We start from the raw sequence: 13,079 nt of genomic DNA, 5'->3' as shown, positions 1-13,079 counted from the left end.
AGCGGGCTGCGGGCGGGCCGGCCTCCCCCACAAGCGAGCCGGGCCGGGCCGGGCCGGGCCACATCCTCGCCCGTGTGGGAGGAAATCCTGAGGGAAGCGGCGGGGCGCGGCCCCGGGCGGCGTGGGCAGCTCCGCCGGTCGGGCGGCAGGACCGGACCCTCCGCGGCGCGGCCGCCGGCATCGCCCGCATCGCCCGCATGGCCCGCCTCACGGCAGGTGCCTTCCTGGGGCGCCCTCGGTGTCACCTTAGCCCTGCGCTTTCCCACTGGCGGGGCGTGTGGGGTCAGACGGGAAAGGGACCCGTCCAGAGCCGTGAGGAGCAGCTGATGCAGGCGTGTGGAAACTCGGTCACTCCTGGGTGGGCAGCGTGTCCCCTTCCCAAACACTGTTATTTGTACGGGACGCGAGTCCTGTTGTCGCGCAGGAGGAAGAGGGGACACCGGGGCTTCCAGGTGCAGCATCGGTTTATCAGCAAAATCTGTGTAAATATTTTAAGAGTGCAACTGCTTTTTCACTTCTCACTGCGCTTACCAGGCGTCAGTGCGCATCAGAGAGCAGTGGATGTATTCTTTAACTCCTAAGAGAAATTCTGCCTGCTCCCTTTTCAGCTGTATGGATTGTTGCATGGAGGCCCTCATGTGTTTGCTAACTCAGATGCATCCCCCTTAGGCTTCAGAAAAAGACGCACAGTATCTGCATCTTTTCGTTGGAAAAGTCCTAGGAGTGCAGCTGATGACACAAAGATCCTGGAGCTGAGCATTTGCTATTTGAGATGTGTGCGTGCACCACAGGACACACAAGTACTTTCCTTCTCCTCCTTTTATGCCTCATCTCCTTGAACTATTAAGGGAAGACAGACTTTGCTTGGTGAGACTCTGTCTTCTCTTGCTATATCCAAATTCTAAAATCTAATTGAATTGGGGACCATAACCATAAAAATGTAAGAGTAGAAAATGAGATGTGGACAGACCTTACCAGAGAGATAAAGCATCTGGGCCCGACTTTTTCTTGTTCACCATGAAATAGTGGTGGCAGTCTCTTGGATATTGGGCCACAACTTAACTGAGAGAAATACTGAGAGGGACTTTAGCTTTCCATACTGTAGACAAAAGTGCTATCATGTTCATACCGTGTGATCAGATGTTCTTCTTTGGTGCAGCAACAGTGGATTCCTGTCCTTATTTGACAACTATGAAAATCCACTGCAACATCTAAAGACTGCTATCAAATGGTTGTTTCTGACTGCATTGCTAATTTGTATATGGGATTTGGAAATGTCAAGCATATTTTACCATTCAGTGTGACAAGCAGAATCCTTGCCTTGACAAACTTGTCACCTTTTTCTTCTCAAGTAAAAGCAGTTTGTGCAATTTTAAGAATTTTTGATTAAAGAATCAGAATGATGAAAGTATGCAAAGTAATTAATTGATACTCTGTTAAGAAAAGTAAACAAGAGTGTATTGCAAAGTTCTGAAAAAAACTGAAAATACCTATTCTTCCTATGCAGTCAGCTACTACAGCTATTGAAAAGAGCATGGGAATTGGTAAGCAGAGGCTAGGAAGTCTCTGGGGTTTGTTTCTTTTTCCTGCAGCTGTTACAGAACGAGGAAACTGGGTGGAAAACCTGTTGTCATCACACTGTGCTTCCTCTGCTTCTGCTTAGTGAGAACAGCCATACCCAGGTCTTGGTCCTGACTTGCTGGGAACGTGTGTTGTACACCCCAGATAAAAGGATTTATCATGAAGCACCATGCCAGTGCGAGCAGCTGGAGTAGATAGCTTAGTTCTGAGAACACGTAGGCTTCAACAACGGGAACTTAGGAATCCTCAGAGACATTTGGCTGAACTGAGGACTAGACTTCAGTGTGCAGAGGAACCTGCTACTTCTGAAGAAGGAAACTGGTTGTTGCTTGCAGCAGACCATTCTTCTTCATTCAAGTCCTATCCCCATTAAGCTGAAGAATCCTTGAGCCACCCAAAAACTAAAGAAAAAAAATACCAAATGGCTGGGGAAGAAGAGGACACAGCGTGTGGCCACAGGGCTAGAAAGCTTATAAATGCATATACACACATTTGACCAAAAAGCGGAAGGCATGGCTGCTGGTGGTTAGAGAAACCCTTCTGAGGCACACAAACCCAGCAGCTTAATGACTTGATCAACAGCCTAAAGAGGTTGAATGCATGAAAAAATATCCGGACGCAAAGGTTGATGAGGTTTATCTGGTCTTTGACTGCTACCTTGTGTTGGTTTCTCATGGGAATATTAACAATGTCAGGCATATATGACATGCCATATGCAAACTGAAACAAATTACATGTAGTGAGAAGGGCTGGGGGGTTTCTGTTACTGTGTAAGCATGTTGCTACACTGTCAATAGCAATAATGTTAGTAACTTGCTTCTGTTTTAAGCAATTCCCACCAGATCCTCTGGTTTCAGTGTTGGGGATTTTGAAGTCTTTAAAAGGTTCTCCCTTGGCCTACAACACATTTTGCAGAGCTGAAAAAGAAAAGGCTGTATTCTGCTCATATTACAATCACTTTCAAGTGATTTAGTGATTGCAAGTTGGAGGGGTGGGGGGAACAATCTGGTCACTATGGTGTTTTGAACTCTTACCGCATTTTTTTCAGATGAAGACAGTCCTACATTCCCAGAGAGACTTGCTATTTGCACTATGCCTTCTGCTCTCTAAGTGCTTCGTAAAATGATTGCATCAACCCAGCTCTAATGGATTATAGATTAGGCAGAAAGGAAAGGGCACAGGATTGTTCTTTCATATTGTCTCCTAATTTATTTTGCTTAAGCAATAGATAATAATTTACAGAAGCAAGCAGTTAGTCACAAATTGATTCACATTTTTAACTAGGAGGCTACACTAGTGCCATATTGTCTTTTTTAAAATTATTTGTTAGGGGAGGTGGTTCTGTGGCCATTTGGGACTTGGGGGGCAGTTACTGCGTTTTTACTGATGTTCCAGTAGACAACTGCAAACTGGTCCCAGCACAGTTCTCTGTAGCCCCACTCTTGGAACTGATTTCAATAGGTGCTGCAGCATCTCTAAGGAGGGGCAAAGTAACTTTTAAACTCAGAGTTTTAAATTCTAGGTTCTTATTTTTTTATGTTCTTTTAACATTTGTTTAACTTTAGCATTCATCTAACAAAATGGGGAAAATATCTTTGTGTCAGCCTGACCTATCTTGGGAATACCTAAAAAGCTCCAAGTCCACATATAAAACATCTGAAAAGTTTTCCATCAATTCAGGGGAGAGGGCACTCACTGTTCCTGATATTTGTTATCAGCTGGGGAATGGGAGAAAAAAAAGTGCATCTGAAAAATTCAAGTCAGCATTTCTCAAGCCTTCCTCATGCATATTATAGATTTTTCTTTCCTTAAAGTGTGAGGCAGGGAATTAATGAAGTCACCATACATGTCGTATGTTGGAGGCCTTTCAGATTTCAGAGGAAAAAGCCAAGCTGTGTTTATGTTTGCACTCCAAGTGCTCATGAAAAAATCAATGATTGCAGCGTTAGGAATAGCTGCTTCTGTTTGTCCACTTCTTGAGCTTTGCTACTCTTACCTCCATATTCTCGTGCCTCCATGCATCCCTATCTTTTTCTTCCATGCTGCTTCTCTTCACTCCCTCAGGAAGTATTTCTCAGCCCTTTCCCATGGTAAAGTTGGAAGGAACCAAGGATTCAAAAGGAATGTTTTCTATCAGTGGATTTAACTTTAACTATGTTTGCTTTAATTAAATGTATTTCTCTTCAGCACGTGAGCAGGTATCCTGATTACAAATGCAAGCACATAATCCAGTATTGCTTCACTCTCTGTTTAGGTGGCCAAAGATGCCTTCAAGAGCTGTTGCAACATGAAGTCTGCCCGATATTTGTCTCCCTTCAAAGGACTCTTGCAGGATCTAGTGAAACCAGTTCCCTGCATTTGAAGACAGCTGGCAAACTGCTAAATACAAAATTGTGGTGAGTAGAGGATCAAACCAATTTGATGCGCCGCCATGTTCAATAATGGTGATGAAACTTTATTTAGTATCTTTTAAAATGTTCAGAGAAGAGTTACAATGAAAGCTAAAATTCTGTGATATATAGCAGAGTGTCATTCTCAGAAGTGTGAATTAACTTAAAATTGATAGTTTTGTTCAGAAACCAAAGATGGCAATCCATGGCATGCTGAAAACTGAGAATATGAGACAGTACGGTATAAAATAAATTGAAAGCACACAAATACATTGAGGACACTTTTAATTTTTTCATTTAAAATGTTATCAGAAGCCACTACAGAACATGAAGAATTTTCATAAGAGTACAGTAGAACTGGATGTTGAATCTAGGTTAAATTTCCTCCTGGCTCCAAGGAATCTTTATTGTAGCTTAAAGTGAAACATTTTCATTTTTATTTACCTATTTGCATACCTTTATAAACACTTCAAAGTGGATAAAAATGTGCATCTTTTATTTCAAACACAAATTCAAAGCATTTTAGAATGTTTTATAATAATGGAAAAAAAAAACCCCACAACAACTTCCGTATACATTCGGTGAACTATTGTTCTGTCTACATAAATAGTGTGGCTCTAGCTGAATTCAGTGAAGTCAGAAATATGTCCAATGAATCTTTTTTGTTTAGGCAATTTCTTAGATTTTCTTTAGCATATTAATAGTGAAAAATATTTATAAGCATTAGACAATCTTAAATGAGATGTACATTAAAAGTGTTTACTTTATGCAAATCATATAGCCTGGTTATCAACTGATTTTTTTTTGTTATTTTTGAAAATTTCTAGCTGTGTCTTTAATAAACACAGATTTCAACCAGTCTATTAGAATGTACTGGAAATCTTACTTCTTAGAATTTAGGATCACATAATTCTGGGACTGGGACTATCTTCTTATGACAAAACAGACAATTCTGCTTGAGTTACTCAATGTTTGTTACTATTTTAGCAGATTATTAAGTGTAGATATTTTTCAGTGCTTAAGTCACCTTTCAGACTTTAATTAGTGCCTTTGTAATACAAGAAAGACCTGTACTTGATGGTAAGCCTGATTAGTCCCACGGAGCACCACAAAAATTATCATGCACATGAATTAGGAACATTCTTATAATATCTCGATGAGCCATGCAGACTCATTTTCCTGTCAGTCTAAAACTATGACCTAGCTGGTTCTGACTACATCTGAGAATTTAAAGTACTTTCTTTGCAGTCTTTACAATCAGGAAATTTAATACCAGGAAGAAATTAATCCCTCCTTCCAATGCATCATCTAATTTAAAAATCAGCTATGAATAAAACATCAATATGTGGCTAAACATTTGGAAATATCAGATAAGCATACATTCTTTAATCTTCGGGTATGCTGAAGTAGGAGAATTTGTATAGATACATGAATACATGGTATTGTAGCGTGTATGCCCCAGATTACTACAGAATTTTTCCTTATTTTGTCTTTGAATATTTAAAACCTCAAGCATAACTTCACAAGTATGTTCTTTTTGCTTCACTCAAAATAGTTCAGCCTAGTAAAACTTAAAACCTTAACCAAGGGAGAAGATTCCAGGATGCTCCTGCTAGGGAAAGATAATCTTCTTTATCCTAAAATAAAATGCATTTTTCATTATGTTGAGGTTTTTAGCTGGGTACAGAAAAAAATCCTTCTTTTTAGCGGATCTTCATGGGACTAGTTTTGTTTCACAGCAGGAAAATGAACTGACAAATTTATAATCTGCTCTGCTCACCTGTTTTTCCTTCCTAGGAAAAAGGTAGCAGATAGAACTCCTTAGGGAAACAAACAGTAGCGTGAACACTGTGGGTTAATATATGTGTTTTAATTAATGGTTTCATAGAGGATGCCAATAGCAAAGCAAAAACCAAACCTGCCAAAGAAATCTGTTGTGTTGCATGACAACTTGCTCATGATCTGGCATTAAAAAATATTTTAATCTGCTGAAACTAGGAAAAAAATCATTGCCAATTATTCATGACATTTCTGAAAACTGAGGAAGAAACTGGATTGTGTTATGGATAGTGAGTCTTGTAAATAAAGCAATGGAAATACAGTACAGCAAGTTAACAGGATAGGTGTGTTTTAGCATTACTGCGAGATGGTACTTGGCCACGTGATGGCAGCAGAGCCTGAAGAATTAAGGTTTTTTTCCTACATTAAACTATGGCTAAACAGGATATGGCTAAAGTTCCTAACTGGTTCTTCAGGTTCTAGAAAATATACATTATGTTCATCAGACCAGAAGTTTCTGTGTTCAGTGATTACATACTTTTCAGATTTTTTACAAAAATTACATTTCGGGATTTTTTTTTTTTTTTTTTTGTAAAACAGTAGCTTTTATCTCATGTGCCAATATTTCCATCTTTCTTCCACAATTAGTTGAGTTAGTCCCACCCAGAAGAGTAGGCATGTTTCGATAAAACCAAGGCAGTTGCTTATTTTTCCTATTTCCTTTTCCTGATACTTTTGTCCACAGGAAAGAACTGCATTATTACCTTTGGGGAAAAAAACAGAAATTGAAAATCTAGAATGCCTTCAATTTTTAAGAGGAAGACTAAGAAAACTGCTTGTTCTAATAGAGTCTTGAACTGTGGAGGCAGAAATTTTGCACTCAGATTGGTACAAATTAATAAGGTCTACCTTTGTATTTGAAAAACTACAGTCTGCTCATTATATGTAAACTAGATGCTTTTTCTCAACTCCTAGGAAGCTATTTATATATATTCTTCATACGACAAATTCTGAGAACTCAGGATTTGTGCAAGATAGTAAACAAAACCTCTAAACTCCATGAGTTAATAACTGTCTTTCAAAAAATTTGGGATTTTTTTTCTTCTAAACCATATAAAAGCAGCCTTTTCAGATGGGATTCTCTCCTGAAAGAGGCACAGTCCCCCTTCTGCATTGTGTGTTCTACATTTTACATTGCAAGTTCAGCTTTAATCAAACAAGACAGTCCAGAAAAACATCTATCAAAGTCTCTCTCCCATCCATGCAAATACTTACATTAGGATTCCCTGCTGGAGCCTGACTGAAAGACAACCAGGCTGAGTTTAGGCAAGTAGCTCTCTGGAATGGCTTAGATGAACAGGGGCAAAGGCTGGATGACTTCTGAAGTCCTATTTTTTGTGTCTCTGTGAGGGTTCTCCTACCCTCTTGGAGAGTAGCAGGTGCTCCTACAAAAAGCCAATACAGTCTCCAACAATAACAAGGAGTTTAAAGGGATGTCATTAGGTTATGCACAGCGCTGAATTCTGCATAAACCAGAGGTCTCTGACAGCCCCTCACCGGGTTGCTCTAATATGGCGGGAAGTAGTGAGGAAGACCATAATCACCAGCTGGAGGGTAGCGTGACTCAGCAGTATACATAATTCTGGGTACCCAGAAGGGAACTCGTTCTGTAGTTCTTTTTGTGCATCCAGATTCCTGCACTGAATGCATTTTAATAATGAGTCTTTGCAATTACAGGTGATTATGCCTAAAGCATTGTGGGTTCCCTTCCTCCAGCCTGTGATTTAACTGCTCTGTCATGACTACCTGGGGTACTGCAAGCCAGTGCTGCCTCACAAGGCAGACAGCAGTGGTAAGTTACAGCAGCAGTGTTCAGGTAAATAAGGCTTTTGGCAGGTGAGCTTTGATTGCTTCTGCTGCAGCAGTTTAAGGCATTACTGCTCTGCCAGTCTGCCCTGGTGGTCTCCTCCCCTAACAGGGGTGGCAGAAAACAGGTCCTGTGCCTCTACTGGTGCTAGGTTTGAGGAGGGTTATGACTATGATTTCTAGACTGCAGACCCAAAAAGCAAGGAAATAAAACTTCTACTAACTCCATTAGCAAGGTTTTAGATGGCATTTTTCTCACGATTTGAGGCCTGATAAACTACCTGGAGAGTGAGCACACATTGGTTCTAAGGCTGTAAAAGTCATTCTGTGCTATAAAGTCAGAGAGGCAAGTGAAAGTTTAGAAGATGTGATAAACTCTCAGCCTTCATCAGGAGAACAGTCCTGCTGAGGGACCAAAGACTTGTTAGAGACAATGGAAAATGCCGCATGCGTTTATACTCTGCAAAACCAACCAGCCAACAAATTAACCCCCTCTACCTGCAAAAACAAGAGTTTTTTTTCAGTTGGAAAATGAATACAAGCTCTTTCCTTAAGGTATTACAGTGTTCAGTTTCCCTCTGCAAGCTAAATGCTAATATTGCTGGTTTTTGCAAGAAAATCGTCTAATAGCAAAAGCAGGTGAGTGGGAGAGGCAGGGGATATTGGGATAGATAGAGCAGGAGTGGTCAGGAGAAGGATCATCAGGAGAGAAGAAGCTCCAGTATAGTATCTGCCCACATGCGCTGCTGCTGAACTGCAGCCACAGACTCTCTGAATGTCTATAATTTAGAATTTCTTTGAAAAATAAATGTAAGGGATGAGCTCTTCTGCTTCTCTCCAGAACCAAATCTGATCTCAGTCTTTGTTGGTTTTCCTGGCACACATTTCCTGGTTGCAAAAAGCTTTTTTCCAACCCTGTCAAGGAGTAATAGGAAAATGTGCTCTGGGTTATCCTTAGATATACATGAACCTTATACTTGCCCGTAACGATGGAAGCATGAAAAAGTAGAATGAGGCAGGTGGGAACATTATGACCATAGATAGAGCCAAGCTAGATCCTTTGATAGAAAGGGAAATTCTGCCATGTGTTATACATTTAATTTCAATTACATGTATGAAATGTAATTAGCTACCATAAGCTTTTGTGTGGGGAGAAACATCTGTAAGAAAATCTAAACTGCCTGGCAATTGCATGCTTTCCTAGGGTGGTATCTGTTAGCGTTTTGAGGTTTTCACTGCAGAGGTTTGAAATCAGACACTGCTTGGGAGTGCCTATTGTCAGGACACAATATCGTGTTTAAGGCGATGGTTTTTAGCCTTAGCATGGATTAGGAAGGAATGAATTATGTGAGGAATGTGGTGGTAGAGTGGGGGTTACATGTTCATGTTATTCTGCTCCACTATACATATTGTGAGAAAACTACACAGAAGAAGTCAGGAAATGATCTCATAGACTCTTCTAGCCACGAAGGTGGAAGGAAGCATAGAAACAGTAAAAACAGCCAGGACACAAGGGTAGCCAGGCTGCCTTTTATCAGCCATTTCCCTGTTGAATAAGAAACGGTATTCTTTTCCGTCGTTCAGACTTGTCTGTCCTTTAAGACAGATGCTTTAAAAAAGTCGACGCAACCGGAGGACGATTTTTAAAAGGAAGAAGTGTATTCTGTACAAGATTACCGAGAACGTGTAGGAAATCCTTGAATATTGTGAAGGTGAATGTCCTTCAATCTTGCTTACAGAGAGGGTGCTTTATGCAGAACTGTATTTAGTTATGTCCTCCATGAGGAATAACCCCGTGTGGGAAGGGCAGGTGGAGGTAGATTCCCTCCCTTTGTCGACTGGAGCACCTGAATACCAGCTGAAAAAGCTCCTGCGCTACAGAAGTTTATTTCGCATTGTACATATACCGGTGCTTTCTAGGTGAGTACAGACCCACCAGTCTCACCTCAATAGCGTGAAAGACTCCTGTCCACGGTTTGAAAAAAGAAAAAAGAAAAAAAAAAAAAAAAGATTTCAGGGCACAGAAGTAACTAAAAAACGGGGAAAACACACTACACATTTACCTAGGCTATGCCGGGCAAGACTTAACTGAAACAATTTGATTTGGGAAGGCTGGCTCCGCGGGGGGCGGCGGTAGGAGCGCCCTCCCCTTGCTGCCGCCAAAATCGCCTCAGCGCCGGGCGGGGCGGGGCCGCTGGCCTCGGGGGATCCAACGGCGCCCGCAGAGGGAACCGCCAAGCTGGCGACGTGCGGGAGCCGCGGGCAGCTCTGCCGGCAGGAGTAAATAAATCCCTGTCCCCTCCTCTGCTGCCCCCCATTTCCACCGGCAAAGGCCCGCCACGGGTTCTAAAGGGCGGGGGTGCGATGGCGGCCCCGCAGCGCCCGTCAGTGCCCGCCGCGGTCCCGCAGGGGGCGCCCGAGCCCCGCCCTCGTCTGGGCCGCGCCGCGGCTGCGCGGAGGCGCCGGGCCCGCGCGCATGCGCAGGGCGGGGAGGCGGGCGCTGGGGCCGCCGGCGGTCGCCGTGGTGCTGCCGCCGGCGCCGTCGCCGCAGTTCCCGGATGTAGCGGCGGGCGCGCGGGGCCGGCGGTGGCTTGGGGCTGTGGGGCGCGGGCGGGCGCCGCGGGCCGGGGGGGGGGCGCGGGGTAGGGGTGCCTAGGAAGGTAGGAAGGAAGGAAGCGAGGAGGAGTGGGCCGGAGGCTCCCGCCGCCCCGGTCGCGTCCCCCGGCCCGTCGGAAGGGTCCCTCCCTCCCTCCGCCGCTCGCCGTCGCGCCAGGATTGCCCCTCTCCCTCCCGCCCCCCTCCCTCCGTCGCCGCGCCGTCACTCGCGGCCCGCGTCCTCCCTCCCCGCGCCCCAGGCGGCCGTCCCCATCGAGGTCCCCCTTCGTCGCCTGCGGGCTGCGCGGCCCCTCCAGCCGCCCCGGGGCCCGGGCCTGCGGGGCGTCGCCGGGATGAGCAGCTCGCGGAACAACCGGGTGATGGTGGAGGGAGTCGGGGCCCGGGTGGTCCGAGGCCCGGACTGGAAGTGGGGGAAGCAGGATGGCGGCGAGGGCCATGTGGGCACCGTCCGCAGCTTCGAAAGCCCCGAGGAGGTGGTCGTGGTGTGGGACAACGGCACGGCCGCCAACTACCGCTGCTCCGGGGCCTACGACCTCCGCATCCTCGACAGCGCGCCCACCGGTGAGCGGCAGCGGGGGGGTGGGGGGGGGCGAAACGGCGAGCCTGCACGACCCCCTTGGGGCTGTGGTGGTTGCGAGGGGCAGCACCCCAGGGTCCCCGCAGCGGGGTGAGAGTCGGGGGCCCGTCCCTGCGGGCGGATTGCTCCCCTCCTTTCCCTTTTCGGGCTGCGCCGTTTCCTCTCGGTTTTGGGGGGGAAAGGCAGCCATCCTCCCCCCTCCTTTCGTAGGGCTGCGCGTGGGTGTCCGTACGTGCGCGTGCATATGTACATATACAAGCTAACTTAGAATAAATATGTAGCGTGTGGTCGTGGGGAGAGGGAGGAGTTGTCCTGGGACTTTTAAATTGGGGTAGACAAAGTGATCTGCTGTAGAGACCAGGCACCTGGTGTGTTGGGGTGGGGGTGTCAGTGGAGGGAGGGAACCGGGAGCATGGTACCTCAAGGTTTTGTTTTGTTTTTTATGCCCCCACCCTCTGTGAATTTATATCTCAGAGCTCTTTTGTAAAATGGTGACATTTTGAGTCACTTTTTGGAGGGATTGCAGAAAAGAGGTGTAGCACCTTTTTTGCTAAAGATTAAGTGGTTGAAATACCGTTTTGTCTGGTAATCTGCACGTTGCCTTTTATCTGTATTGCCAGACCTGCTGTAAAATAGTGAAGCTGTTGGGGGAAAAAAATGTATTCGTTCATTATTGTAATTACCTGACTGCTTGATATTTATGCTTTAAATTCAGTCAGTTTGGACAATGGGTTTAGATCTGCACTGACATTATGCGGCAGTGTTAGTGTTGCATACACTGCAGGGAAGTGTTCCTTTTAGCACCTGTTTTTACAGTGAAAATTCACAAAGAAAAATACATTGTTTAGTTTAATCAGAAATATAGTGAATTGGTTTTGGGCCGGGCAGGATTGCCTCAATAACGAGGTAATCAGACCGACTTGTTGGGGTACTTAGATGTACTGTTTTTGTAATGTGTCTTTCAATTAGAATATGATGGAGAGACCATCTTTGAGCCACCTATGTGTAGTGTTACAGAAAGGAAAACAGCAGTGGGTTGAAGCTAACAGACTTCTGAAGAGACACCATGATGGAATTCGTTCTAATTAATTAAGAAAATGTTGCTAAGGAAAAAAATCCAACCACCACACGTTGCATTGTGAGCCTTTGAGATGGATTTATTTTTTCTGTGTCTGGGTATCTTCCTCTTCCCTGACTTCATGGCGCTTTTTTGTTGTTGTTTTGGAGGGTAGATGCCATTAAAATGAGCTGAAAAGCTTTTTGAAATGGACCTTGGAACAAGAAGTTAAGAGTAGTCTTTCAAGTTGTCGATCCTTGTCTTGCAGATGTTTATGCTTTGAAACTTTACCTGCATTTGATGTCCTGTAGAAACCAGTGGGACTGCTTCTGCTCAAAACTGAAGTGTATGCATAAGTGTTGAATATAAGCCTTGAATGCTCATTATTCTAGCTCTGCTTGGTGTATTTGCAAGCTGAGGGTATCCTGTTAACTGCATCTGGAAGTCTAGATGTAATACTCAGTTTTAATTCCTTGGGGGGTTTTTGGGGTGGTTTTTTTGCTGCTTTATTCCTTCAAATTTTTAGTTATGTTTATTCTTTTGTATTAGATTTTTAATTTCTGTTTGAGGTAGGACTCCGTATATTGCTGTGGGAAAATTTCATAATCATTACTGTTTTCAGGCTTTGCAAAATATTTCTCTTACTGAGGTTTTTGGCCAACTTATGCATCATGCCCACAGAACTGCTGCATGGAACTAGCCAGGGTTGCTTTTTGCTAGAGGGAGTTACTTTTGAGGTCATGGTTCCCTGGAGCTAGGAAGAGTAAAGATCTGTGAAGTAGTAGCAGCAAAAGGGTAACGTTCATGGAATTAGGATGCTGTCAATTTGGACTGAAATCCTGGGTTTACTGATTCACTTTGTGTCTCAGGTAAATCACTTCCCTCCTTCAGTTTTCCACCTTTTTGCAATTACTTATTTTTCTCCATGGTATTGATTATCCATTGTTTAGAATAAGACTCTGACTTTGGGTGGTAGTTTGATACTATCTCTAGGGACATTTAGATAATTTAGATATAAGTAGTTACAGGAAAAGTGGGAGTAGGTGACAGGAATTTGTAATGGTAGTATTAATGATGCTGTTGAGCAAGGAAATGTTATAAAACATGGAGTGTTTTTTGATGATACTTAGCACAGTGTAAAATCATGGCTCAAAATGAAGAAAATTTCTCTGATTCATAAATTTACAGTCATAACGTGACTATAAGTTTATAG

General features: G+C 43.9%; 1 protein-coding gene across 3 annotated transcripts in view; it reads left to right on the top strand.

Annotated features, from left to right (window-relative positions):
• The first annotated feature begins 10,156 nt into the window (after window positions 1–10,156).
• Window positions 10,157–13,079, top strand: part of MIB1 (MIB E3 ubiquitin protein ligase 1) — an 82,944-nt gene continuing 80,021 nt past the window's right edge. The window contains exon 1 of one of the 3 annotated variants that reach the window (XM_074899097.1): window positions 10,157–10,793. In XM_074899097.1, the coding sequence (XP_074755198.1) occupies window positions 10,565–10,793 (229 nt within the window). In that variant the 5' untranslated portion in view covers window positions 10,157–10,564. The remainder of the gene's footprint in view (window positions 10,794–13,079) is intronic. The other 2 variants (XM_074899095.1, XM_074899096.1) reach the window with 2 other exon arrangements.

The sequence above is a fragment of the Athene noctua genome, chromosome 2 (genome assembly GCF_965140245.1).
Source record: "Athene noctua chromosome 2, bAthNoc1.hap1.1, whole genome shotgun sequence".
Taxonomy (NCBI): Eukaryota; Metazoa; Chordata; class Aves; order Strigiformes; family Strigidae; genus Athene; species Athene noctua.
Note: the sequence above shows the minus strand (reverse complement) of the source record. Positions and strands in the feature narration are given on the sequence as shown.